Raw genomic sequence first — 27,713 nt, forward strand, 5'->3', positions numbered from 1 at the left:
TAATATATGGCCACTAGATATTTTACTTTTATTTTATTTACGTATTCAGTTTTTAGCATTCATTTTATTGTGTATTAAAGAGGACATGAAGGTAGTGTGAGAGCAGAGGATGCAGAGTCGGGGTGGGGTCGGGGGTGGCGGCTTTGTTGGGGTGGGGGAGGTGCTGGGGGTGGGGGGTGTCTGGGGGCTTGGGAGCGGCTGGGGCTGGGTTGGGGTGGATGCCGGGGGTGGATGGGGGGCGGGGGGTGGGCGTGTGGGGAGCGGGGGCTGTGGACCGGTGGGGTGCCTGGCGGGCCTTCAGTGCCCCGTCCTGCTGCGTTGGGTTGGGGGCGCGGGCCGTGTTGGGGTGGGGGGCGCTCCTGCTCCTGGGTTTGCTCTGCGGCTGGTGGCCCTAGCAGGGCCCGGGGGTTGTCCTTTGGCGCTGCTGCGCCCTGGGGGGCCCTGAGGTGTTGCGCTTGCTCTGTCCTGGCAGGGGTCGACGGCTCCCCTCTTTGGTGGAGATTTTCTTGCATGCCAGATCCACCACACCAGCATCAATCCAAACTCAGACACAATCTGCTTCTTCCTCAGGTCATTGAATCGGTGGAGGCTGGTGTCTATGGATCTCACTCTGCTTCGTTTGTCCTTCCTTCCTTTCCTCAGTCTCTCCTTTGGTCTCTTGAGGTCTCCCTGATTTGTTGGAATTTAGAAGTTTCTGGGGTTGGTGGCCCGGTGGGTGGGGTCTGGTCGGTGCTGGATTTCACTTTCCTTTGTTTTCCTTGGTCCTTCCTCGGGTCTCCTGACGGCGGTGTTCGGTTTACGTGAACGGTATGGGATTTTTTTTAATAGGTTTTTGGTGAACTAACGAATACACACACATTCGCACGCACATACACATACTCACCCACATGCAAAAAAAAAGAAAGAAAGAAAGAGCAATGATGATGACATTACCGAATGAACAATACTGAGCTCTTTAAAAAAAAAAAAAAAGAACAAGGCAACAGGCTTTTTTTTCTTCTACAGACAGTTTTCGGAATGGACAGAGCGGATATAAGAATTTACTTGGGTAAATTAAATTTTAGACCTGGGATGAAATTACGGGTGTTTTTAAGACATTTAAGGTCTAAAATTTACGTTTCTGATTTTTAGACTTTTATAGACCCCACGGGAACCCTGACTTTCATCACATTGTCCACTTAAGGTTTCTCGTTGAACTTTTCTGCCTCCTCATAGCTTCGTAGTTTACTTTAGAACTGAGTAAACGTCATTGCTGCTATGTCTTGTGTGAATGCTGAAAGGCTTGTATGATTCTTGAAGGCCCTTAAAAATCATAGCTATTATTAGCTAATCACTTATTACCTCCTTTGCATTTCTCAGGGAGGTTACTGCCTTTTCAGCACGGGTGATTTAGTCAGTTATAGTTTCTTCAGGCCTTTTCTTCAAGGATTGTAACGATACCAACATTTCTGTATACAGGGCAATCATTCTTGGCTTACCCTGACTGACGTAATGACTACGTAGTATTTCCAGAGCCCTTTTTCCGTCATCCGCCGCTTTCCTCATTACCAACGACAGGTTTGTGTCGTCGAGGAACTGAACTAGCTCCGCGTAGTATTCTGCATTCATTTTTGGGTCTGGTGCGGCGGTAGATAGTATAATGTCCTTCAATCTTTAGTGTCTGAGGAACTTTACCTCCCAAAGTTCGTAGTTGTTTTCGTTCCCGTCAAAAACTAACGCTGCCATCTTCCTCTGCCTGCGCCGTGCCTGGGCCCACAATCAGTTGAGTTTGCTGCTTCCATTTCCATGGCACGCTCCAATTTGATGAATGATGATCACCAGGCTTGAAAGATACCTTTTTGGCATTTATTTTTGTCCTCAGCGCGGGCGGGTACAACAACACATCAGGAGCCGTCGCATCACAACAAACGTAAAGTGTCCGCTCGTAAAATGACAAATTTTACGACAGTGACGTAATATTCATACACTGCAGTAAAATAAACAATACGAAATAAATGTACATCAATCTTACTGACATTTGAGCATATACATATATTCAACACATTAACACATTATAACTTTAAAGATCCCCTGAAATTACCTTTGCAGCAATGACACTAACCATCCTCTGGATGCCCTAATACTGTATCAAAAGAAATTTTCACGAAATTGTACCTTGTTGTAGAGTTTCAGGCTCCACTAGGAAGGTCTACTGTTAGCCTAGCATTCAACGAGCGGATTTTGATGCGTTGCCAAGGCTCGCCTGACTTCTGCATGTTTCTGACTATAAAATTAGTTGAGCGTGGCAAAGTCTTGTCTTTTCCATGTGCTCCTGTTTACAAACTGAGTTTTCAATGTCTGCACCTAAATTAATATTGACACATGCTTTTGCGTGCTTTAGTTTTAATAGGTGATCACCAAATGTCACCTTTATGTACATTATGTCATTATAATAGGTATAATTATATTATTCTCTGTTAAATGACAGTTATCAAATCTATTTTTGAATTACTGGCTCAATACAAAACCTTTTTTTTTCAGCTCTACTCTTCAGTCTCCACAAATAAATTGGACGAGTAGTAGTAGTAGTAGTACAGATCAATGTAGTGTATGTATTAGTGTTACTTTTACTTGTATGTGAGCACCTGGTGATTGCCTCGGGCCAAAACATCATCACATATGTCATCGCACCCAAGTTAGGCTACATGTGTTGCCAATGTGAGTTGACAAAAATGGATCTACAGACAGTACGTCCATTTCAATTCGATCCTGAGTCTGACCCAGACAGCGAGGCACCAGAAGAAGAAGCAGAAGGAACCCGACGTATCTGAATGGTTAGTTGTCAATTGTTTGGCTTTTGGGGGGGGGATTACAACATTAGCTAGTCATAGCTGTGCAGCTGGCGTTCCTCTGTTATGACTTGTAATCGCTGCTAATTCGTCCCTAATCAAGTACACCCACTTCTAATACAAAACTAAGTGAAAACTATGAAAATGGCGAATGGCAATGGGTCTTGAGAATATATGGGGATTTTCTAACACATTTCCAAGTGACCTAATCAGTACTGTGCTCTCTCATTTACCTTGTGCTTTTTTATAGGTGCCTCTGTGGGAATTGTGCCACTATGCCAACAAAAGCAGAAAACATTTGTTGTCGGAAGATTCCCAAGGAAACATTCTACTACCATTCTGAATACCAAATTGCTATTTGTAAATCACACAATATTGTACTTACCGTAAAATAAAATAAAAACAAAACCCTATTAGGTTATGAGGAGACTTCAAGAAGTTTGAGAGTTGCGGTGCATGGTTGACCATTCAAGATTGGAGCCTGTCTGCCTGAATGTCTACTCACTGCAAAATGCCCTGCAGATTTACAGAGCAGTTTACGGGCCACTACGCTACAAAAAAATTCACCGGTAAGATATGGTTGAGAAGGATTTAATTTACAGTCTTATAAAAACACTCAAAATTTCTAAGAAAAAAGAAGTCAGATATTCATGATAGAAATTATTGAAATGAAAGTGAACCATATGATAACCACACTTAAAAACTAAAGTTTGTAATTTATTATAGTCGTTTCAGGTATCTAGCATATCGTTCTTTTGTGAGCTCCTGCAGGGGACTCCTTGGGCGGTCAATCAGGGTGGTGATTCCAGCGTGAGTGGTCCAGCAGAGTCGCAGTTTCCAGAAGACGGCAATTACACTAGGTTTAAACTGCCCCCTGTCTGAACCTTCTGAGGTCCATCAAGTCTGCTACATAGCCTGTAACATACAATAGAGAAATATCTTTGGTTGAATTGTGTGTATTTTCATGTTATTGCGTCTTTGTACATTTTTTTCATGTAATATATAGGGACAAATACATTTAAACCCAAAAACAAATGTTTGGATTTAATTTTGGTAAATGTTACCAAACGTTGTCAGTGTCTTGAGAGGTTTGGCTCTGCACTGCCCATGAATGGGCTCTTTGCACAAATCCACTACTTCCTGAACTCAGTACAACTCCTTAATTTCCTGTCTTTCATGATTTGACAAACTGATTAATCCAGGTGTGTCTGGCCGTTGTCGTTGTGGTTACTGAGGTCAGGCACACCTGGATTAATCAGACCATTGCTTTTGGAAAGGACAGTTTTGTAGCGAGATACACCTTCCTTCGTCTCTGCCTGTGGTCGCTTAGCAATTCTCTCCAGACCTGATGTACAGGAAGCTGCAGTCCAGTAAAGGTGGTTGTTGATGTTGTGTTGATGCTCTTTAGCCACTGCTTGGGTTTTTCGCAGCCCTTTGTCTTGTTGATCGCATCCAGTTTCTTTGCAATTCCTTTAGTGAGAGCAACATTCAATCCATTTAATACAATAAAAATACATCTTTGTACTACCATCTAGGATCTAGTTTGGTTAAGGATGTGAGTGGCAGAGTTATGGACCATTTAGAAAAGAAAAAAATACAATAATCCTCACGGGATATGACAGCTGTTCACTAGGAAATAGGTTGTGTATGAAGTGAGGTAGAGGTAAAAATTATTGATGTTGCACATGTGGAAGTGGGCTGAGTGGGTGATGTAATTGATGTCTTATTGGATTGGCAAAGTGCTGTCAAAGATAATAACTAAACCCTAACCCTGTGAGGAGGGGTAAACTGAGATGTTATCAACAGATGCAAATTTTTTATCCATACCTTTTGCCATGTGCCAGACATCACAGTTGTTATGATTTGGGTGTTGATCCTAGAAAACGCGGACAGCAGAGCAATTTACAATATTTATTTACAAAAGACACACACACAAAAAATCCAAACAGAAATCGCTTGCTACAAGGCGAGACGAGAATAGAGGTAGAGAAAATGTCGAGACTAGGCTTGGGCATTGGTGGCTGGCAAGTAGTGTTGCACGGGATACCGGAACCAGTACCGTACCTTGATGTTTTGGCGTCAAAAACGGCTCTGTGTAATTTTTTCTTAGTACCAGTACTTAAAAAATAAATACGAGACAGCCCGCCAACTCTGTTTTAAAGGCAGGTACACATACAAGCATGGCCGCCTGTACCGATATGCGGAAAACGCCTTAAGTAACCGACACGCCTCTTTCAGCGTGTGTGCGAGAGGGCGCAGGAAGATGGCTTCACGCACTGAAGCGCTCGCTGGATGTGCACTCCTCGTTGAGAAGCATGAAGCGCTAATTAAGCTTATTAAGGCTTATTAAGTGTAGCGCTCGCTGGCCGTCCACTCCTCGTTGAGAAGTATGACATGCTAATTAAGGCTCCACGGGAGCGCGCAAACAGAGTGGAAGCCTCGCGACAGCATTGGCATTGCCTATGCATGTTTTCAATAAACACATTAAGAACACACGTGTGAGTTTCAATTTTAGTTTTAGAAACATTTTGTAACAAGAGCAAATGTTTTTCGCGGAGAAGCAGAAGAAAAAGCAGCAATCATTCCTGCAGTGGACTCAAGGTGCGTTCAACGAACAGGCACACAGTAGGAAGTCACATTTATGAATAGAAAAGGCTCAGACAACTGGCAGAGCCACACAGACAGGTTCTGACACATTTTTGACACATCCCTTAAAAATAAGTGGAGTGTGAATTATTTTGTTCCCAGTTTGTAGTATTTGATTACGCATTTGACTAATTGGGAGCAGAATGAAGAAGAGCAGACACATGCACGCACACTCAAGCAACGTTACATTGAGTCATTGGAGTGACACAGTATTGCCAATATTTAAAACAGATGACATCAAATGCAGTCAAATACAGTACTTCAGGAATATGGCATGCAATGTGAAAGCACATACAGTATAAACATAAATGTATACAGTATGTACATAAATTAACATGTATACATCCCAATATTTGGAATTAATAATAAATAAAACATTATTTGAAGTTCTTTTGTCGGTTTTAATTTTGCTGCTTTTGTCAAGGTACCGTTTCAGTACCGGTATCGAGGTATTTTATGCAGGTATAGTATCGAAGTCAAAATGTTGGTATCGTTACAACACTACTGGCAAGTGAATCGTCCGACAACCGGTACCTGGTAGTACTGCCTCTTAAATACACCGACTGATTACATGAATGAACACAGCTGCGTGAGTCACGTTGGCACCCCTCGTGGTCAACTGGCTGCGACACAACAACAAACATCTGAGCGCAGCCTGACAGCTCAGATCATGACAATAGTAGTGTGTTTCCTCTCCCCCCGGGAGAAACTTTTATACTTGTGTTTGACAATCTGTGACAATGCAATCAATGGTGATGCCACGCGATTCGATCAGTGCCAGGCTCCTTGTGAGGCCCTATTTCTCCATATGGTAGCTACCACCAACTTCATTGCTCTGGCAACAGAAAAAGCATTCAACCATCCATCCATCCAACCATCTATCCCTTATCAGAACCGCAGATTATGAGAAAATACAAAATGGAGTTTGATTTTCAAAAGACAATCAAAGACCAATCTACAAGGTTAACACATTTCTAGAGGTGGGCGGGTGAAGCTTCATGAACCTTTAAGGCTTTCCTTCAAATTGTGCAGAAATAGATTCATAGCGTTGGTGTTTTAGTGAAAGCATCATAAGGGACATCTAGTGGATGAAAAAAGTAAAAGCAACTAAAAGAGACTAAAATGTCCATGACTTGTGTGTTGTGTCATGATTATCGTAAAAAACTAAATAAAGACATTCACTTTTACTTTTTTTTTTGCCACATGAAGCTAAACTTGGACAAGGTTAGTTGATGTTCCTTAGAGAGTTGGTATCGATCCCGGGGTAAGTGAAAGATGTTCTGCTAATCCACATTTGTATTGTCCCAAATTCCTGAAGCAGTCGTCAGTAAAATGTTTGCCGCAAATGAACACAAGTTTTGGGAGTTGCTTGGGCATATTTGATGGATAAATAAAGTCTAACCACAAGCCTTTCTGTGGCTCGGATGTAGGGAGAAGAAAAAGTTTTTTGTTGTCCTTTGTACACTCTGGTACAAAGCAGTTCCTATGTTTTCTTTGATGCCATCCTGTCCTGCTGCTGTTTGTTTGTTAGTGGGTTGGAAATCTCCGGTGAAGTGAGGGGTTGTAAATTGTGAGGGTGGAGTTCACGCTGAGCTTGTGACGTGTAAAACCGAAAAAGGCGGGGTTAGTGACGTATAAAACCGACCTGCTAAAACAGCCCATTTGAGAGTGCTGCTTGAGCTACTTTGATACAAACGCCCATAGGAAAGTAGAACATGGGGCATTTATCTCACAACTTTGGGGGCTTAGTCAGGCTGTGGTAAGGAATATTTATAATCAAAAACCTAAAAAAAATATTGACAAAATGAGAGCACATAACTCAACATTTGTAATTATTCTTATGTGCATCTGTGGATTTGTCAGAAAAGGGGAAGCAATTCTGTAATTTGATTTCAGTAAACCATTTATAGTTACAAAAAATAAATGAATAAAAAAACGTTTAATGCACTTTTTTGTCAATAGATAGAAAAAGATTGGCCTATTATATTTTATTAGCTAGATATATATTTATTTAACTGTGCACCTTTCAGAGATTTAATTTGAAAAGGGTACTCCTGTTGTTATAGAGCATTCATGTTTACATTTTATCATTTGAACAACTGAGCATTTTTTTCCATGAATCAAGTGAAGAAACCTGCTTATTATGTATTTATTAGATTTTGCCACTGTTCACGGAAATAGCCGGTTTCAATAATACTACAATAATAATACTACTACTTGTCACATGTCATATTTGGCTTTGACTGAAAATGTCCTTGCAGGAGAAAAAATATATGTACTGGTATATACAGTACAGGCCAAAAGTTTGGGCACACCTCATGCAAGGCATTTTCTTTATTTTCACGACTATTTACATTGTAGATTCTCACAAAACTGTGAATGAACAAGTGTGGAGTTATGTCCTTAAAAAAAGGTGAAGTCATTTATAACATGTATATTCTTGTTTCTTCAAAATAGTCACTCTTTGCTCTGTTTTTTTTTTTTTGCACACTTTTGGCATTCCCTCGATGAACTTCAAGAGTAGTCCCCTGAAATGGTTTTCCAACAGTATTGAAGGAATTCCCGGAAGTGAGAATGCCAAGAGTGTGCAAAGCAGTAATCAGAGCAAAGGGTGGCTATTTTGAAGAAACTAGAATCTAAAACATGTTTTAATTTACTTCACCTTTTTTTGTTAAGTACATAACTCCACATTTTCATTCTTAGTTTTGATGCCTTCAGTGAGAATCTACAACAGTGGTGTCAAAATCTGGTCCTTGAGGGCCTGAGTCCTGCATGTTTTAGAGGTTTCCCACGTTCAACACAGCCGATTCATATTTAACTCATTCACTCCCAGCCATTTTCACTGAAGCAAACCCCTTGGATTTTGACTGATTTTGCAAGGCCCACAGAATATTGTCTTCTAATGGTGTAAAAACATGGAACCTACTAAAAGAAGGATTAGAGTCTCCTCTTTCATCAGGAAATTTCTATTTGTTTCCGTTTTGCAGCAATTAGCATTAGAATATAGCTAAGTTTCATCATTATTCACAAACCTGTTGAAACACTGGGAAATAGAGCTTGTTGGAACATGGCCCTGGCTGATCTGTTATATTTTGCTGCCACCTACTGGTCGTTTTTTGCAATAACTACCATTGCTTTAAGCGTCTTCTTCGGGTCAGAGGCTGCACCAAAGCCTTCTGTATGCTCTAGCTGTTATGATTGGTGTCCTGTCTTGCTTGTTAGGTTTTGTTTGCACCTGTACTCGTCATCCTGTTCCCTTGTGTCATCCAATCATCTCCTCCAGCCACTTGTGTCTTGTCCAGGTGTCTCTCGTTGTCTCGTCAGTTGGCTTGTATTTAGTTTCCTGGTTTCGTTCAGTCTTTGTTGGATCATTGTCGCTGTCACTACTCTTGTGTTTTGTTGTTACTTTGATTTTTGGTATTTTCAGAACTTTGTTGGTTTTGTTTATTTAGAGTTTTACCCAGTACCCTTGTTAGTGTTTTTGTTAAATAAATTGTGTTCAGTATTACATGCATCCCTGCTGTGGTTCTCCTGCCTCCCTGAATTTGGGTCCTCCACCTCCATCGTGACACTAACATTAAAAAAATATTTTTTTTTAAACAACGTATAAATACATTTATGGGACCATGGGAATTTTTAAAATGGAATGTTTTTTATATGTTAAGCTTATCAGCAAACTCTGCAGAAGCCTAAGGATCCAGATTATTGAAACAGGTGTGTTGGAGTAGAGAAACCTCAAAAACATGCAGGACTCAGGCCCCTGAGGACCGGACTCTGGCACCTGTAATCTACGATGTAAATAGTGATGAGAATAAAGCAAACACATTGAATGAGATGTCTGTGTCCAAACTTTTGGCCTGTACTGTATATCGTATATAGATATTAAGACTAAATATATTGAGATATGACTTTTGGTCCGTATCGCCCAGCCCTAATCTAAACCTTCTCCCATTCAGTCTGTACTTGCTCTCTGGTCTTTGGACCAGGTCCTGTGTGCCTGATTTGTCTGCTGCTGTTGTAACCTCCAGCTCTGGCTGGTCTCTGCACTTTCTGTTTCCTGTTCTTATGTTCTCCTTTCTTTATCTCGCCTTCTCTCTCTCTGTCTCTCTTTCTCTTGGTGAGCCTCTCCAGTCAGCACAGCTCCCAGGGACGTCCAGGTAAGTTTCCAAATGAACCGCCCGCTCTGTTTTGATTGGTCGCTCTTTTTCAGATCATCTCTTGACTTTTGACTGATTAATAGCGATGGCAGAAATGGAGCATTGAAACGATCGAATCATTTGGAACAATTGATTTTGAAAAATAATTAATCTTTTGGAACGTTCAAAACATCTGCCCACAGCGACATCTGGTGGCCAGTTGTAAAATATCACATTCAAACAGTAAAGTTTACGGAGCACCTCTGGTGCCAGGGTATGAAGAAAAAAGTTGTTTAGTAATCATTTTACTAATCTATACTCACAGTTTACAAATCTGTTCCGACAGTATACAAATCTGTTCCCACAGTTAAGCAATCTGTTCCCACAGTTTAGCAATCTGTACCCACAGTTTAGCCATCTGTACCCACAGTTTAGCCATCTGTACCCACAGTTTAGCCATCTGTACCCACAATTTAGCAATCTGTTCCCACAGTTTACTAATCTGTACCCACAGTTTACTAATCTGTACCCATAGTTTAGCACGTCAATAAGGAATAAAGAAGAACACACGGAGAAGAAATGGTATCATGACGACGTCATGTTGGAAAGGATACTATTTAATAGCTCTCGGGGCTAAAATGGCCATGAAGTGAATGAAAGAAGAAATACAAGGTGATTCTTTGAGTATACCACACTGACCAAGACAGCTTGGTCGGGACAGGAAGACCTGCGGCAGCCGGCACACTGTCAAATTGTGACATTTGTTTTAGCTCGCGCAACAAAGATAGCTACTAATGCTAACATGTAATGTGTAGTGCACATGAGCCGTAAAGAACTGTGGCTCTTGCCATAGATCCTCCAATATCGGCAAACCTATACAGTATTCAGTTAAGCTTCCACAAGCACTTCGTCTGACGAGAGAAATTGGTAAATTTGATGTGAGGATTATTTATGTATTCTACAAACGATGGATGACGATGGATCTTGATCCAAATTAATCCTCTTATCCTGCCATTAAAAACTGCACTTCCGCCAGGCCATCCGTAGTATCTTCTCCTTCGTCCTGTAGCTTGACATTTTAGCACAATTGATTTCAACGAAGCTCCAGAAGGTAGTTTCGGCATCAAAGGCACGGTGTGCTTTCTCCACACGCAGCACAATCTAGTCTGGAAGTTTCAGTCTCTATCATAGTAAACGCTCCACGTTGTCCACCATCGATGATGAATTCTCTTCGGCTCCTTCATTCTCACTATGAATTCTTATATTATCTCTCCTTGAGCGAATCTCCAAGTCAGTCAGCTTTTTTTCCAAGTGAATCTGCAGCTTTAGCAACTCTGTTGTAGGTACCTGTAAACATCTAAAACATGTTTTTGTTTTTTTAAATGAATCAGTGTATTCATAGGATTTTACGGCATATTAGATTTTGAAGCATTTGTATAATTGATGGTGTTGAAGCTGATTATCATTTAAAAAAATCTACTTAATGGCATAAGTATCATGTACCATAAATAACCAGACCAGTATTTGAAACTATGTGCCTGACTGTAAATGTGTGATCAAACTGAATCTTACAATATTGTTGTCTTAATTCATTTTATTACCATTTTGTGTGTATGTGTGTGTAGGTTGGTAAAATGTCCAAAAACAAGAAGAAAAAATTGAAGAGAAAAGCTAAGCGGCAAGAGAAACTGTTAGAGGAGAGACTGGTGGACATTAAGGTATTGCAATGTCACTCATACGCAGAGGTGGGCACGTCAATTAATTTTGAGTGTCCGTCATTCGGCAATCGTCAACAGTCAGGACACCCTTCCATCATTGTCAACTATTTCAACCAATCCATTAATCTGTCAAGGTTATTTTAACCGTGCTTCCGTCATTTTTTTATTTTTATTTTTTTAAAGGACCGTCAGTAAATTTCACAGGCACCAGTCTGTCAATCCGTCACCATGATTTAACCACACTACTTGTAAAAGAAAAATTTATACAGTAGAGGAAACATATCTGCTGATGAGTGGTTGATGGATGGCTCCAGACGACGAGTACCCGGCAAGAGTAGTCTCCTCCAGCAAAAAGCTGTGGCCTGCCCTCCGCTTAAAGCGGTGACAGGTAGCTTATGGTAAAATATTTGTCTGTTAGATGTGATAGTTGTGACATTTTTGGCAGTAGCCTACAGGCCAGAGAGTCTAAATCAATAATCTGCCTGCATGCCACAAATTACTGAGGTCTGATCATTTTGCTCTAGGGCCTTAAATTATTTTAAAATGTTTTTTATATTTTATTTTATAGTCATAACAAGTTAATAGGCTATAATAAATTTGGTAAATGGTACTTCATTGTCTATAGAGCTTTTCCACCTTACAAGGCCCTCCAATTTGACTACTCATTCACCTACTGATGATGCATCATCAGGAGCAACAGGGGGTTCAGTATCTTGCACAAGGATACTTCGATGTGGTCACATTGACATGGGATTGAAACCACAACCTCTGGGTTGCAAGACAACCACTGTACCACTGATCCACATCGCCCCTTAAATTTTCCAGTCCATGGATCAGAAACCATGCGCTGCCTGCGCTCCAATTGGACGAGATTTTTCCAAAAAGGCTGTTTTATTCACTAATGGTAAATGGACAGTTTTTTATATAGCGCTTTAACAACACCATATGGTGCCCAGAGTGCTTTACAATGCCTCACACACCAGTGGTTGGCTGCTGCCATGCAGGGCGCTGCCAGGTCCATGGGAGCAAATTGGGGTTCAGTGTCTTGCTCAAGGACACATTGACATGGTCACCAGGGGTGAGGATCGAACCCATAATCTCATTGATGTGAGACGACCACTCTACCACTGAGCCATGCCGCCCTACTACATAAATAATAAATCAAAAGAAAGAAGTAGAAGTAATACAATTTAAAGTACTAATATATAAGATAAAAAGGCAACATTGTGCAACATTGCAACATCGGGACCAATAAACACCGCATGTTTGGAGGTAGGGTGTGTGAGTCTTAGCAGAAAAAAAAAAGGGAGAGGGAGAGAGGGATGAATCAGAGTTAGCCCCGTTAAATTGCGGCGACACACAGACCACGTCCCAACACTCGCACCCCCAGCCACTGCGCACCCCAACCGCGCGCTCCTGCATTGACGGATTGATGATTACATTGACAGAGAGAAGAAAACACTTCCGGCAATGCTTAGTCCATCAATTTTTCAAAGGCTCCTGTCAACCGTCAATTGTCAACTAAATGGGCGTCCGTCATTGACGGATTGATGGACCATTTTGACAGAATGCCCATATATACAAGTCACACCTGGGTATGTCGCAATACCAGCCAAACAAAAAACATGACATAGTCAAAAAATACGATACTAATGAATAATCAATAACGTGAATGCTTCATGTTTATGTTCAGAAGATGGATGATGAAGATGGCACACATACTAACTGTGAGTACACACCATAGTACTACACAATTGTACACATTAACACACACACACACACATTGCTGTGGATTTAAACAAAAACTATTTTTGCATCTACAGGCCCTCCAATTGTCAACGGCAATACTTCCTGCAATTCAACCAATGACAAAGTGGGCCAGATGTCATCTTGTCCTTTGTTGGAGAACAGTTGTAATGGCCATGGCCCCGGGCAGTTCTCCAGCCCTGCCTCCAGCGTCTCTGGGTTCTCCAGCTCTGTGACCTCAGCCACGTCAGAATCGACACTTTCCACATATTCAGGATACTCTAGTGGACAAGACTGTAAGAACACACTCCCACTCCAAATGACCTTTCGCCAAGACCCATACTGCTCCCCGTAAAGCATTTCCACTAGGGATGCACAATAACTGCGTATTCACACGAAAGCAACATCATCAGTCCACATTCACTATAATAGCAGCAGAGAACGTTGAAAACCCTTGTGGATTGCGTAAGTCACAAGTATGGGAGCATTTTGGCAACTAGGGGTGAAATGAGTCCTCAAATTAATGATACAGGATATTTTTTTTCTGCCTCTTGTCCCGACCCCGTTATTCGGACATGTCAAGGAATCTGGAAACCTACTCAACGTAATACGCTGCCGACACTAAGGATATTCATCCATCCATTTTCTTAACCACATATTCCTCAAGGATAACTTCAAAATAAAGTTCACCAAATAGTACATTGACGCTAATGCAATAATCTTGGTGGAATTTTACTTGGAAGTCGACTTGCGTGGCCGCTAGCTTGACTTCCCTTTTCGACGTTTCGGATTTCTTTGTTGTAGTTTTTATTGACATTACATAGTTGTGACAAACATCAACACAACGCTATCCCGAACTCATATATTCAATCGCTACTTGATATATTGATATATATATATATATATATATATATATATACTGTGTATATATATATATATATGTATATATATATATATATATACTGTGTATATATATATATATACTGTGTATATATATATATATATATACTGTGTATATATATATATATATATACTGTGTATATATATATATATATATACTGTGTATATATATATATATATATACACACAGTATATATACACACATATATATGTATATATATATATATATATATATATATATACACACAGTATATATACACACAGTATATATATACATATATATATATATACACAGTATATATATATATATATATACACAGTATATATATATATATATATACACATATATATATATATATATATATATACACTGTATATATATATATATACACAGTATATATATATACATACATTTGCTCCACCTCCCCATGAATGAGGAGAGGGGTGTGTTCCATCCTCCTAGATCTCCTAAAATCCACAATGACCTCCTTGGTCTTGCTGGTGTTCAAGACAAGGTTATTGTCTGAACACCAGTATCAGTCAGGTGTTGAATATCCTCTCTGTCGTGGGTCTCATTATTGTCTGATATGAGGCCCACTACAGTGGTAATAATAATAATAATAATGCTTTGGATTTATATAGCACTTTTCTATCTAGTCAGATACTCAAAGACGCTCCACAATGGTTGCATTATTCGTGCACTCACACATTCACACTGTGGTGGCGGTAAGCTACTTAAGTAGCCACAGCTGCCCTGGTGCAGGCTGACGGAAGCGTGGCTGCCAGTGTGCGCCTATGGCCCTTCCGACCACCACCAAACATTCGCACCTTCCATACACCATGAGTAGCACTGAAGGCAATGTGTGTGAAGTGCCTTGCCCAAGGACACAACGACACATAACTTGAGAGCGGGGATCGAACAGCCGACATTCTGGTTACTGACCGACTGTCTTTACACCTTGATCCACGGCCGCCAAATGGTGTCGTCTGCAAAGTTCACAGTCATACTTGTTAGATGAATAGCAGAACAGTCCTGTGTGAAGAAGGTGAAGAGAGCGGGGCTGAGCACACAGCCCTGTGCTGTGCCTGTACTCTGGATTAATGTGGTTGATGTGCAGTCCCCAATTCTCACCACCTGAGGACTGGAGTTTCAGTATCAGCTTGTCCGGGATCACAGTGTTGAATGCTGAACAGAAGTCCAAAAATAACATCCGGACATAAGTGTTAGGATGCTCCAGGTGAGTCAGGGCCGCATGCAGTGCTATGGAGACTGCATCCTCTGTTGAACGGTTCTCCCTGTAGGCAAACTGATATCTGTCCAGAGTTGTTGGGATGATGTCCTTGATGTGACTTAAGATGATCCTCTCGAAGCACTTCATGATTACCGGTGTCAGCGCGACATGGCGGTAATCATTAAGGCAGGTGACAGCTGTTTTTTTTGGCACAGGCACAATGATGCAAGAATTGAGGCACACATAGACCAAATAGAGCTTCAGGGACAAGTTGAAGATGTCCAGGAAAACTCCAGCTAGCTGGTGCGCACACAGCTTCAGCACCCGTCCTGACACCTTATCTGGTCCTGCTGGTGTTGCTGCAGAACGAGAGACTGAGGCCGCTCCTCCAACTGAGGAAGATGAACAGTCTCCCTCCTGCCAGGTGTATTGAAGCGTGCAAAGAAACTGTTTAAGGTGTCAGGCAGTGTAGAGTCGTGGCTGTCGTGCTTGTTGCTGCTCTTGTAATCTGTGATGGTTCTGATGCCTCTCCACATTTCCCATGGGTTGTTGTCAGCGAAGTGCCCCTCAATACGCTGTCTGTACCTGTGCTTGGCCTGCTGGTTGCCCTTCTTCAATTCTGATCGGGCCCTGCTGTAGGCCGGCCGGTCACCTGACCTGTCGGCTGCATCCCGAGCTTTGAGCAGAGAACGCACAGTGCTGTCAAACCATGGCTTTTGATGGACTTTATGGGTAGAACAGCATCAGTACAGAACTGCACATAATTCAAGAGAGATGTTATGTAGGCCTCCAGGTCTGAGCCATTTTTGAACATTTCCCAATCAGTAAGTTCAAAACAGTCCTGTCGTGCTGAAGAAGCCTCCTCAGTCCACATCTGAACTGTTCTGGTTGTTGATCTTGTCCTGCAAATCAGAGGTTTGTATGTTGGGATCAGCTCCACAGAGATGTGGTCTGACAGGCCCAGGTGAGGAGCAGCTGCTGCCTTGTATGCTCCCGGTATATTGCAGTAAACCTGGTGCAGTATGTTATTGTCTCTGGTGGGAAAGTGTATGAACTTGCGGAATTTTGGAAGCACTGCCTTGAGCTCCACATGATTAAAATCTTCAGCCACAATCACAGTTACCTCAAGGTTGGAGTTAATCTTTTTGCTGGTTACACAGTAAAGCTCTTCTAGCGCTAGCTTAGCGTTAGCCCACGGTGGAATGTAAAAAGTAGGGGTGTGACAAAAAAATCTATTCTCATAAGAATCACGATTTTCATTTAGTGCGATTCAGAATCAATTTTAAATGTCCCAAAATCGATTTTATTTAAATAATTTTATACTGTCTTCCCTTTGTTTCTGTGTGCCTTTATTGGGAGCGCTGTTCATGTTGTACCCAATTTGGCCACTTAGGGGCAGTGTGGTTCCACGCGGTCTGATACACTGTTAAGTTGTAGCCACATTAGAGAGAAGAAGGAAAAAGTCACGATCAAGTTATTCCAATAAAAGTTGTTTTTTTGCAGCGTGGAGCCGTTCATTTGAGTGATAAAAGTGCCGCGAGTAGAGCACTAATTAGCATTAGCGAGTCAGACTGGGGTAGAGCATTACGATTCCTTGAACATCTATAAATTGAAGCAAAAATCATTGTCAATCAAATCATTTTAAATCCAAAATCCTTTTTATTCGAAAATCGATTCTGAATCGAATCGCACACCCAAAAATCGGAATTTCATCGAAACGTGAGACATTCAAAGATTCCCACCCCTAGTAAAGAGCTATGATCAAAATAGAGCAGAACCCTCTTCAGAACTCTCTTACCCTTTTAAGAGGTCTGCATTTCACGGCCAGATATTCCAAATCAGGTGAGCAATGGATTCCGATGATGTGTGTGGCTGTACACCAAGAGTTATGGATGTACAGCGCAAGTCCTCCGCCTTTGCGTTTACCAGATGCTGCAGTTCTGTCTGCTCGAAACAAAGAGCGCCCCGCTAGCACCAACGCGGCATCGGGTAAGTTGTGATCCAACCAGGTTTTAGTAATGATTGTCACACAGCTGTCCATCCACCGCAAGGCGATCCTCATCCGAATCTCACCCATTTTGTTGGCGAGTAATCTAACGTTTGGGAGGAAGAGATGGTACGGGTTAGCATGCAGCCTAGCACGCACGCCGCTCCTCTTGCCACACTTTTGTTTACGATGTCTTCGTCGTCTTCTAGGTCACAGAGGTGGGATAACAAAAGCTGTAGTAGTCCGCTTAATCTCCAATGGAATAAATTGCGGCTCGGGAGATGCATGGAGGTGGCAAATGTTCAATAGCTCAGACCTGCTGAACTGAACTACCGCTAGTGGCTGAACTGAACTACTGCTAGTGACTGAGATGGACAAAAACATGAACAACACAAACTGCTGGGGGGGAAAAGCAGAGAGCCCTGAGCCGCTGCGTACACACGCGGCGCCATCGCCATCCCCACTTATCATAGATGTTATATCTCAAATGCTTTTGGTCACATTAAGAAAATAAAAATGTTGTGAACAGTTTTGTTTGTTTGTTTTGTTTTGTTTTGTCCCACCCCAAGTAATACACACTCGAGCGACACTACTCTGTTGTATTTACAAGTAAATATAGCCTGTGTGCATTTTGGGGCGGGGTGTCATGGTTAGTTACTCTATTGAGAGGACCATCGTGATAATTTTTCATCTTCAAGTTTCATACTTCATAGCTCATTTTTATTTTTAAGTCATCCCACTTAACAAAGCAAAACTGTGAAAAAATGTGTCGTGATATTTGCGGAGCAGGTGGACTTCATTTGTGACGCGGCGTGCAATGGCGTCGTATGAAATTGAAAACATCGACAAGCGATCAAAACATTGCATTAGTATTTACAATACATTACATTAGCCTACATTACATACAAGGCACTGGCGCATGTCATAACTTTTCATTCCCGACTCTCTCTGAGTGAAAGAGCGAGTGGTAGCCTGTCAGCCTGCTCTGCGGGGGGACCTGCGTGCAGCTGCTCGCCCGAGTTCGCCCCTCGTCATTGAACATGGTTTAGTGTGTGAAAGTAGTCAATTCAATTAAAAATAGAAACTGATTCATTAAAGCTGCATTAATCAAGTTTGAAACTATATACACACGACTGCCACCTCTGGACTGAAGTGTAAATGCAGCCTCCATGATGCTCGTGCATGAGCCACGCAAGCCTGTACGAGCACGAGCGAACAGAAACTTCTCTGGCAAGAGGCCCCTATTTACAGACTAGCAAAGATGACTTGATGACATAAAATGATAGAATGATAAGACAATGATAGATTAATTCGGAATAAATTGCTTGCACAGAAAATTTAATTGTATACCGTTATATAGTGCAGTTGCTTGCAAGGAATTTATTATTATCTAGTAATATTTTAGGCCATGAAGCTGTAGTTCAAATACACAATAAAGCTCAAATTCATTTGTTCCTCATAATACATCAAATTAAGCAACTAAAAATTAAGTCTTTATTTCAAACGTTCTTGAAAGCATTGGAAACGTGTGTCTATTCTGTTTATATAAACTGTTGACTGGAAAGACACTGAAGTTGCGAACAATATACTGTGACGTCTCACAAGAATGCTGCCAGCAAACGTGGTTGGTAATCTCCCATTTATATTTGTCTTCACACAACCGGCTAGTAATAGCTTGCTGGGCGCGGCCAACGGCGGAAACAAGAAACTAACCCGCGAGCTGAATTAGCACACGAGCTACCAACAACACGAGTCCCTTCACCCCCGACAGACGTGCGATGCATAAACTAACACTCGGACACCAGAATGTGCAACACAAGAGCACTTATGTCCACTTGGGGGGTGCTGCGTTGCGGGGCTCTCCCTGGTGTCCGGGGCGGCGCCGCTCTGGCGCGGTCCGTCGCTCTGGGCCCGGCGACGCGGTTCGGGGCATGTGGGCCGCCGGGGTGCCCCGTGTTTCCCTCTCCCCGCCCCCTTCCTCCCCCTTGCTGCCTCTCCCTCCTCCGCTGTCCGGCCCCTCTTCGGCGCCGATGCCTGGGTGCGGGGGGTCCCCGGGATCTGGGGGTCGGGGGCTGGTCGGGGAGGGGGGGGTGGCTTGGTTGGGGGGTGGGGGTGGGGGGTTGCCTGGGGTTTGGAGGCGGCTGGGTTGGGGCGGATGGGGGGTCATGGGGGGAGCGGGGGCTGTGGACCGGTGGGGTGCCTGGCGGGCCTGCAGTGCCCTGTCCTGCTGCGTTGGGGGCGCGGGCCGTGTTGGGGTGGGGGGGCGCTCCTGCTCCTGGGTTTACTCTCCGCCCGGTGGCCCCGGCGGGGCCTGGGGGTCGTCCTTTGCCGCTGCCGCGGCCTGGGGGGCCCTGAGGTTGTTGTGCTTGCTCTGTCCTGGCAGGGGTCGACGGCCCCCCTCTTTGGTGGAGATTTTCATGCATGCCAGATCCACCACACCAGCACCTATCGAAACTCAGACACAATCTGCTTCTCCCTCAGGTCATTGAATCGGTGGAGGCTGGTGTCTGTGGATCTCACTCTGCTTAGTCTGTCCTTCCTTCCTTTCCTCAGTCTCTCCTTTGGTCTCTTGAGGTCTCCCTGATTTGTTGGAATTTAGATGTTTCTGGGGTTGGTGAAGGACTCTGGTTGGTGGCCCAGTGGGTGGTGTCTGGTCGGTGCTGGATTTCACTTTTCTTTCTTTTCTTTGGTCCTTCCTCGGGTCTCCTGACGGCGGTGTTCGGTTTAGGTGAACGGTATGGGATTTTTTAATAGGTTTTTGGTGAACTAATGAATACACACACACTCACACACGCACATACACATAATCACCCACATACAAAATAATAAAAAGGAAAAAGAAAAAGAAAAAAGGAGAGCAATGATGATGACATGTCAAATCGGTACAATTACCGAATGAACCATACTGAGCTCTTAAGGAAAAAAAACAAAACAAAAAAACAAGAGCACTTATGTATCAGCCATACACGGATCATGTCCTCTAGATCACATTTACCATGCTCATAAGCAATATTAGCTTTTGATTTCCACCTTCATTTGTCACCATTATTGTTTACATCTTACTTTGACGTATAGTTGTTATCATATCTTACCTTCTCAGTAATGAAGCCAACTGTCACTGTCACTGCTCCGATTTACACAAGTCCTCTGTTTGCACCTATCAGACTATATTTTGGCTCATTTTGTCGCACTGGATAAAACTTCTCCTTTCTTCTTTTTTTGGGGGTCCGTGCCAGAGTTCCAGCTGTGCTCAAAGGCGTCCTTTTCTTACTCCCGACAGATTCCTTACTCATCAATGTAAAAGCTTGCACTTGCAGTCGTGTTGTTTATTTCAGTGTCTCGGGGTGACTTCTACGCGTTATGGCGTTATTTTTTGTATTTTTTGTTAGCATTCCAGCAATACATTCAAATCACGTAAAAAAAAATTAAAACAACAATGCGGAAGTAAAAACAAAGAAAAAAGAATGTGAAACTCTAACCGGAGACGGGAGCGGGCATGACGTCACATTCTTAGTGTTTTCGCCCCGAATGTCTCTATTAAGAAGAGCTTTATAGGCTTATCGACGTTGTTATAAACACGTTAGGGCTTGCTCTACACATCAGGGCATTGCTTCTGCATATAGATGTGTAAAAATCTGTAATTTTAACATTTAAACTTGCTTAATGCAGCTTTAAGAAAGAGATCCCGAAATTGAAGATTATCTCTGTCTGTTTGGATTACAATTCGCCGGTATCCGGACCGATGATAACATAGCTTCTGCTTCAAGGTTGGATGACTCTTCTGTTCACTTCCGTGCTGAATGGTGTATATTTCGACTTTTTTGGGTTGCTATGTCCATCCATCCATCCATTAGCAGATCCGCTTATCCTCACAACATTTATATGAAACATTTGTGAGTTACGTTTGAGGCTAGGAAATTCAGGTTGCAAGACGCAGCGCTAGCTAGCAGGTAGGCTAAAAACACTCCCCCTAGTTAAGATGCGTAGTGTCTAATAATTGCTTATTTTCATACAAGTGTATTACCATTGACTATTACAATTTTGACTTTTGTGCTCCTCGGAAATAAAACTAGAGATATATGTTAGTGAATTTAATTCTAGAAAGTTGTCATATGTTCTCTTCTGCTGTGATTGAGCAATCTGCATTTGGGGGTGTGGCTTAGCGAAAGGTCAATTGAACAGCACACATTACAGCAGTCTAGTTGTGGAAGAAAAAACATTGAATATGGACAAAACTTGTGATAGTGCTTATCACTGTGCATATCACAGTGTTTAGTGCGTCAGACTTCATCCTCAGTCCTCTTGACCCTCAAAATGCCAACAAGCTGCGAGTGAAGATTGCTGATCTGGGGAATGCTTGCTGGGTGGTGAGGCTCTTCTTGTGCTCGCATGCTCTTTGCATCATGTCAAATTTCTGAATAAATGACCAATCGCACTGCTCCCTGTCTATCTCCGTCCCCCCAGCACAAGCATTTCACTGATGACATTCAGACGAGACAGTACCGGGCTCTGGAGGTTCTGATTGGTGCCGAGTATGGATCGCCGGCTGACATCTGGAGCACCGCCTGCATGGTACACACCACACACATGCACACACACTCTAAAACCCAGTCTTGACCCTCAAAAAGAGGTCTGAACTTGTGGGGACCACCAAAATGTCCCCACAATTGTAGTTAAATCAGGAAAATGTGGATGGGCCCCATAATGTAGCAAAGACATAGACCTTGTTCAGACTGGAAGCCCATATCCGATTTGTAGCCCATCCAGATTGAATGTGGATGGCTCTTTTGTAGTCTGAACAGTCACAAGGCACATGAAATCCGATTTTTGCGGGACGGATTGAAACCACATGTGCGAGGTAGTTTCATATCCGATTTGGACAGAATGCGTCTCAGTCTGATCAGCTCGAAACACTCAGAACGGATTCGACTGTCCTGACGTAACTATGCGTGCAAAACCAATGCGCCGGCGCTGTCAATATCCAATCGGTTCGCTGCCCGGCTGTTTCCTCGCATGCTCGACTGCCCTGTTGGCTCCTGTCATGCTCAACCAGAAATATGACAGTTTACGCTACTTGCGCCGAAGCAGGTCTCACAACCCCATCAGATCTTCACATGCGCAACCGGAAATAGCGAAATAGTGACCCGGTCATAGCCATAGATATATTGTCGTTAAAAAATAAATAAAGAAATAAAATAAATAAAAATAAAAGAAAACAGCTTAACGCACTTGCGAGGAACGGGAAGTACGGAGCGGTAAACAGCGTCACATGACGTCAAACACTACACGCGCTGGGTGCAGCCTCCGTTCGACGTCGTTGCTACAGCAACCTGTGAGATGGGTCAATAATGTGGCGCAGTCAGAACAGGGCCAGATCGGATTTGGACACTTGCTAAAAACTGTCTGGACAGTCAGCCCTAAAAATTGGATTTGAGGAGGAATCCGATTTGCCTGCAGTCTGAACACAGCCAAAGGCGCATACACACACAGTCACGAGTGTGTGTCTTTGCTACATTATGGGGCCTATACACACGTTTTTCCTGGTTTAACTGGTGACATTTTGGTGGTCCCCACAAGTTCAGACCTCTTTTTGAGGGTCAAGATTTGGTTTTAGAGTTTAGGTTTGAATTGGGTTCTGGTTGGGGTTAGGGTTGTGGTTAGGCAATGAGTTGTGATGGTTGGGGTTAGGGTAAGGTGCTAGGAAATGCATTTTGTCAATGGGATGGCCCCACAAAGATAGTACCACAAACCCGTGTGTGTATGTGCGTTTTGAATATTTCAGGCATTCGAGTTGGCCACTGGCGATTATTTATTTGAACCTCATTCTGGAGAGGATTACACAAGAGATGAAGGTATGCACGCACACAACCATTAACGGCCGTCAGGTATACAATACAGCGTTGCATCATGCACGCACTAGTGAAACACATAAATTCGGACATGCTCAATAGTCATGTTTCGAAGCTTCGGCTGCAGTCCGTGTCATGAAATGGTGAGCGTAGGGGAGGGTGGACCCAAAGGCGAGGAGACAGGAACTTGAAACAGGAAAGGACGGGTGAGTGGACAAGGGTAGACTGACCATCCTGGCTGGACTTGCTGCCGTGGCTGGCTTGACAGTAGCTAGCAGGATGTGGGAAGCTTGGCAAAACTTGAGTAACTTTGCAGGAACGTGGAGAAACTTTGCAGGAACGTGGAGAAACTTTGCAGGAACGTGGAGAACCTAAAGGTGACGAGGGCAACTGGATTGTGACAAGGATGACTTTAACTGTAACGTGGTCGACAAAGATGTCTTAACTGTGGATGACTGGCGTGGACGACTGGGTGAGCTGTGGGGTGAAGACGAAGATGGCTTAGCAGTGAAGACAAGGAAGGCTTGGCAGTGAGGACGAGAAAAGCTTGGCAGTGACGAAAGAAACTTAACTGACTTGACGGAGTCTAAACTGAGACGAGACGTAACACAACTTTCACACCTGGCTTCGACTTCGACAACAAAACTTCGACTTCGACAGCAACACATGACTTCGACACCTGACAAAGAAAATGATCCCGCACCGACTGCACAAAAACAACAGACTAAATACACCAACACTAATGAGAAACACCTGGGAAACACAATAGGATGAAAGCACTGATTGGTCAAACACACTGGGAAGGAGAAAGACACACAGGTGGACGTAATCAGACATAACGAGACAGGGGAAACACACAAGAACACAAGACAAACACAACAAACCCACCCAAATAAAACAAAACCCCAACCCCTACACAACTGAAACACGACAGTCCGATTTTTGTCACACTTGATTAGGTGCCAGTATTATGTGAAGTAAGTAAGTGAAAAACACTGTTATCCAACTCACACACTCTTACAGAACTAAACTGAAGTCCTCTAACATGTCATACTGAAATGTACTCATAATATACTGAAATTGTGTTTCAGTAGTGTGTGTGAGAGCATTTCAGTGCTGTACATTTAATAGCATTTCAGTAATGTGCGTGACTTGGTGTTTCAGTAGTAAATATTGATAAAGCCAGCGACTTTTCAGGCCCTCAGGGACACTGTCCAGCAATAAAACAACCCTAAAAACTGAATTGCACAAGAAAGGGACCAAGAAAATCCATGAAACTGCAGTTAGAGTAGGGGTCACCTAGTCTGTACCTACAGGCTCCACGATATACCCACAAGAACTACATGAGTAGCCCACAGGCCTTTTCTAGTTGTATGTTGCAATTCTAAAATAAACTAGAGCTGCAACCAGCTATAAATTGCCCTCGCAACCCTGGCCACGTTTGAATACTTGCATGTTGGCGTACTGTCAACAGCTGGTTAGGGTTAACCCTAACCCAGAGCCCTCTAAAAAACAAATGTTTTCGGCAGGTGTTCACTGCTTGGGCCTTAATAATAATAATAATATGGATGGATGGATAATAATCCATCCATCCATATTGAGTCCCTCCCTGATGACCGAGCTTCTCACCCTATCTCTAAGGGAGAACTCGGACATCATGAGGAAGAAACTCATTTCAGCCGCTTGTATCCGGGATCTTGTTCTTTCGTTCACGACCCACAGCTCGTGACCATAGGTGAGGGTAGGAACGTAGATTGACTGGTAAATCGAGACCTTGGCCTTTCGGCTCAGCTCCTTCACCACAACGGGCCGATACAGAGTCCGATTCACTGCAATCGCTGCACTGATCCGCCTGTCGCTCTCCTGCTCCATCCTGTCCTCACTTCGGAACAAGACCTCAAGATACTTGAACTCCTCCACTTGAAGCAGGATATCATCCACAACCCGGAGAGGGCACGGCGCCCTTTTCCGTCTGAGGAACATGGTCTAGGATATGGAGATGCTGATCCTCATCTCAACCGCTTCACACTCGGCTGCGAAAGACTTCAGTGAGAGTTGGAGCTTGATGAAGCCAACAGAACTACATCATCTGCAAAAAGCAGAGATGTCATTCTAAGACTACCAAACCGAACCCCCTGAACGCCTCAGCTACACCTAGAAATCCTATCCATAAAGTTATGAACAGAATCGGTGACAAAGGGCAGCCTTGGCGGAATCCAACCCTCACTGGAAATGAATCTGACTTACTGCCAGCAATGCGGACCAAACTCTGACACCGGTTGTTCAGAGACCGAACAGCCCGTATCAGGAGGCTCGGTACCCCGTACTCCTGAAGCATCCCCCACAGAACTTCCCGACGGACACGGTTAAACGCCTTCTCCAAACCCACAAAACACATGTAGACTGGTTGGGCAAACTCCCATGCACCCTTGAGGACCCTGCTGAGGGTGTAGAGCTGTTCCAATGTTCCTCAGCCAGGACAAAAAACACTCTGAATCCGAGATTTTACTTCCCGACGGACGCTCCTCTCCAGCACCCCTAAATAGACCTTACCAGGGAAGCTGGGGAGTGTGATTCCTCTATAGTTGGAACACATCCTGGTGGCCCCCCTTCTTAAAAAGTCCCACAGGCGAAAAAGGCCCGATAGGACTCTTTCTTCAGCTTGACGGCATCCCTTACCGCTGGTGTCCACCAGCAGGTTCGAGGATTGCCGCTACGGCAGGCACCGACCACGTTACAGCCACCTCTACAATGGAGGCGCGGAACATGGCCCATTCGGACTCAATGTCCCCCGCCTCCCCCGATACAAGGGAGAAGTTCTGCCAGAGGTGGGCGTTGAAACTCTTTCTGACAGTGGATTCCGCCAGGTCTGATCGGCATCTTTCCCCACGGAGCCAACACACCACAAGGTGGTGATCAGTTGATAGCTCTGCCACTCTCTTCACCCGAGTGTCCAAAATGCGGCCGCAAATCCGATGACACGACTACAAAGTCAATCACCGACCTACCAAGTGAACACCCCTATGTTTGAACATGGTGTTTGTTATGGACAATCCGTGATGAGCACAGAAGTCCAATAACAGATCAGGGGTCTTGTTTCTCCCAATCACTCCCCTCCAGGTTTTACTGTCATTGCCCACATAAGCGTTGAAGTCCCCCAGCAGAATGAGGGAGTCCCCAGGGAGAGCGCTCTCCCGCACACCCTCTAAGGAATACAATAAGCGTGGGTATTCTGAACTGCTGTTTGGTGCATAGGCACAAACAACAGGGGCAATAAGTATGGCCACACCTGCTCTGCGCCTCTCACCGTGGGCAACTCCGGAATGGAAGAGAATCAAACCCCTCTCGAGAGGGCTGGTACCAGAGCCCAAGCTGTGTGTGGAGGCGAGTCCGACTATGTCTAGTCAAAACTTCTCGGCCTCACACACAAGCTCGGGCTCCTTACCTGCCAAAGAGTTGACATTCCATGTCCCAAGAGCCAGCTTTTGTAGCCAGGGATTGGTCCGCCAAGGTCCCCGCCCTTGGGCACCGCTCAGCCCACTATGCACCCGACATCTTTGGCCCCTCCCACCGGTGGTGAGCCCATGGGAAGTGGGACCCATGTTGCCTCTTCGGACTGAGCCCGGCCGGGCCCCATGGGTGTAGGCCCGGCCACCAGGCGCTTGCCAATGAGCCCCGCCTCCAGGCCTGGCTCCAGAGGGAGGCCCTGGTGACCCGCGTCCGGACAAGGGAAACAACAGTCCATTTATTTCACTCGTCATAGGGGTCTTTTGAGCCGTGATTTGTTGGCCCCAGGACTTGTTTGACCCTGCCAGGGGCATAAAGCCACAGTGGCAACATAGCTGCTAGGATCATTGGGACACACAAACCCCTCCACCACGGTAAGGTGCCGGCTCACGGTGGGGATAATAATAATAATAATATTATTATTAATAATAATAATAATTCTAGCAAAACAATTGACCTTTAGCAAACCACGCCCCTCAATGGTCAATGTCCGTCAAGCTCGTGTCCAGCCCTCCATTGTAACAGTGATCCAGGAAAATTCTGTCAGCTGCCATGAAACCTTATGGAACCTTATGGAAAAAAGGTTCCAGCAAGTGATGTGCCGATGGATTATGTAAATCGGACACCTAATAATATCCCAAGATTGTGGTAAGTGGAGTTCTGTTAAAAAACACAGCTGGAGTCCTGTCTTCAATGGATTAAACAGTCTGGACGGCCTCACTCCCAGCTAAATGTCTCCAAGATAAAGAAGCATTCCGATGTTAGCTCCAAAGTAACAAGTCCTTACTTTGGAGTAGCTAGATTGGCTAAAGCCATAGTGATAACTAGCTAGCTTTTAGCTCAGTTGTCAAATTAACTTTAGCTCTAGAGGCAAGATCATTCACAAAATTAGACATCAAAGTTATATTTATGATTATTTAATATGTATACTATCAGGATTCATTACCAGACCACCAGAGGTGGGCAAGTAATTAGTTTCATCGGCCAGTCATCACCGAAATCGGCGAGTATTTCCGGCGAGGTCTTTTTGACGTGACACAGAAGGACCATCTGTACTTACCCCGATCGACGGACTTAAACTTGCTTGAGTCTGTACTCAGTTTATGTATGTATTTTACAAGGCTTCGTGTCATAAATAACTAAGTTTAGCTAAGTTAAGCTTGA

At 43.7% G+C, this 27,713-nt stretch overlaps 1 protein-coding gene across 5 annotated transcripts in view; it reads left to right on the forward strand.

Moving 5' to 3' along the window:
* The window catches only part of LOC147178156 (SRSF protein kinase 3-like), a 98,411-nt gene that overhangs the window by 64,399 nt on the left and 6,299 nt on the right, over window positions 1–27,713 (forward strand). For 2 of the 5 annotated variants that reach the window (XM_086069224.1, XM_086069228.1), the window contains 7 exons: window positions 9,597–9,631; window positions 11,236–11,328; window positions 13,022–13,055; window positions 13,152–13,370; window positions 21,439–21,560; window positions 21,658–21,765; window positions 22,976–23,045. In XM_086069224.1, coding sequence (XP_085925350.1) covers window positions 9,597–9,631; window positions 11,236–11,328; window positions 13,022–13,055; window positions 13,152–13,370; window positions 21,439–21,560; window positions 21,658–21,765; window positions 22,976–23,045 — 681 coding nt within the window. The remainder of the gene's footprint in view (window positions 1–9,596; window positions 9,632–11,235; window positions 11,329–13,021; window positions 13,056–13,151; window positions 13,371–21,438; window positions 21,561–21,657; window positions 21,766–22,975; window positions 23,046–27,713) is intronic. The other 3 variants (XM_086069226.1, XM_086069225.1, XM_086069227.1) reach the window with 3 other exon arrangements.

This window comes from Leptonotus elevatus, chromosome 2 (genome assembly GCF_054856555.1).
Source record: "Leptonotus elevatus isolate MCC_2025b chromosome 2, RoL_Lele_1.0, whole genome shotgun sequence".
Classification (NCBI taxonomy): Eukaryota; Metazoa; Chordata; class Actinopteri; order Syngnathiformes; family Syngnathidae; genus Leptonotus; species Leptonotus elevatus.